The sequence below is a fragment of the Tupaia chinensis genome, unplaced genomic scaffold (assembly GCF_000334495.1).
Source record: "Tupaia chinensis unplaced genomic scaffold, TupChi_1.0 Scaffold000355_1, whole genome shotgun sequence".
NCBI lineage: Eukaryota > Metazoa > Chordata > Mammalia > Scandentia > Tupaiidae > Tupaia > Tupaia belangeri.
In genome coordinates this window covers 4309608-4311428 of record NW_006159850.1, presented here as the reverse complement: position 1 = coordinate 4311428, position 1821 = coordinate 4309608, and the positions used below count along the sequence as shown (strand labels likewise).

The 1821-nt window shown below is 62.3% G+C and overlaps 1 protein-coding gene across 1 annotated transcript in view; it reads right to left on the bottom strand.

Annotated features, from left to right (window-relative positions):
- Window positions 1-1258: 1258 nt before the first annotated feature.
- KCNG4 (potassium voltage-gated channel modifier subfamily G member 4) overlaps window positions 1259-1821 on the bottom strand; it is a 13437-nt gene continuing 12874 nt past the window's right edge. Inside the window, exon 3 of the mRNA XM_006152565.1 lies at window positions 1259-1784. Within this exon, the coding sequence (XP_006152627.1) occupies window positions 1322-1784 (463 nt within the window). The 3' untranslated portion in view covers window positions 1259-1321. The remainder of the gene's footprint in view (window positions 1785-1821) is intronic.

Sequence of the window (1821 nt, the reverse complement as noted above, 5' to 3'; positions counted from 1 at the left end):
GATTTGGCACAACCTTGCACAACCAGCAACATGGAGGAAGAAGACCCTCGTGCCTTGCCCAGACTGCTCAGTGGTTCCCCGTCCCAACCTGGCCTCCTCTCCTTGTGTCCACCCTTCATCTGTGCGCTAACCCCCCCCTTCATCAGTGCGCTAGTCCCCAGTCTGTCCACTGCACCCATGCTCTACAAAGCATCGGCCCACCGCCCTCTCATCTCAGCTTTGTCTCCCCAAATACTCCTCCCTACCCAAGCCCTCCTAGGACACTACGGAGCCGCCTGCTCAGAGTCCTCTGCTCTCTCCTCTCTGGCCCCAGGAAGCACCGCTTTATCTCCAAGGATCTGGTCCTGCAACTGCCTTCTCCATTGGAGGCAAAGGGCTGCTAACAGCTGAGTGGATAAGTGTATTTACCTATGCGCTGAGTGTATCTAACCTTTTGCATTAGGGACCTGGTCTAGGGAGCTGGGTGGCAGATGCTAAGGCTGCCTTTCTGCAGTGACGCTGCCTTGAGTCTGGGGGCTTAGTTGAGGATGGGAAGCCAGGTCCTTGCAGTGCTGGAGGAACTAGAAGGGGCAGCTATCTTAAGGTCAATGCAGAGCTCTGAGTCAGTGAGCTAGCCCCTGTCAGGCCGAGGACTGGAGAGCAGGAGAACACCCTTCCAAGCCAGATGGCTGAGCAGGCAGGTTGCGCTGCTGCCTGGTGCCCACCGGCAGGGGGACGGCCCCTCCCGTGGGACTGGCCACAAAGAGGCCCGTTGTGCCTGCTTGGCTAAGAGTGTCTAGGACTGGGGTGAAGGCAGCTATGTTAGCAACACCCCACCAGTGGTCGGGGGAGAGGATGTGCCGATCCCTGCGGAACCCACAGATGGCCTGGGTGGGGAGAGGGGACCTGAGGGTTTGCAGACGGGTCCCTCTGGTTTCTGGCAGTGGTGTGGTCCAGGAGAGAGGGTCTTAGGGAATAATGGAGATTTGTAGGCTCGATAGCCCACTGTCGAAGGGGGCCGGTCCTGCAGGATCAGGAGGGTAGCAGTTTAGACTCTGCCATGAAGGAAAAGAGAACGGGGGAGGCGACCGCTTCTTGCAGCACTGGGCACGCTCGGGAGATGCGCAGGGAGGTGGGCAAGGCGAGGGGCCTGGCGAGGGTCGGCCTCAGTCCTGGTGGCCGCGACTGAACATCTTTGGCTTTGGGCCCCTTCCTGCAGCTTTGGGCGTCCTCCCAGAGCTCCAGAAACAAGCCACCAGGTGGGCTACACCGGGGTGTTCTTGGGCTGGTTTGGGTTGAGGGAGAGGGGTTGAGGCCACCTTCTGCTCCCGAGGGATCTGAGCTAAGTGTGCGTGCCGGGCGAGGTTGGGCCCTCCAGGACGAGGCTGTCCACATCGCTCAGCAGCTCGTGCTCGCTGGCTGTGCGGGAGTGCTGGAGGTGGCGCAGGCGGGCCTGGAGGTGCTCCTGCTCCCGCTTGAGCTCCAGGTAGGAGTGGGAGAAGGTGTGGAAGATGGACGTGGCCGGGAAGGCCATGATGAGGATCCCGCTCAGGATGCTGCTCAGAGCCACCATCTGGCCCGGCACGCTGCTAGGGACCATGTCCCCGTAGCCCACCGTCGTCATGGAGATGATGGCCCACCAGTAGGAGGCCGGGATGCTGGTGAACTCCAGCACCCGCCCGGACTCATTCTCAGCCACGTAGACCAGCGGGGAGAAGAGGGTGACGGCCACGGCCAGGAAGAGGAGGAGCAGGCCGAACTCGCGCGTGCAGCGGCGCACGGTGAGGCCGAGCGTCTGCAGCCCCCGCGAGGGGCGGGGGCGGGGCGCACCCCCCGGGGGGG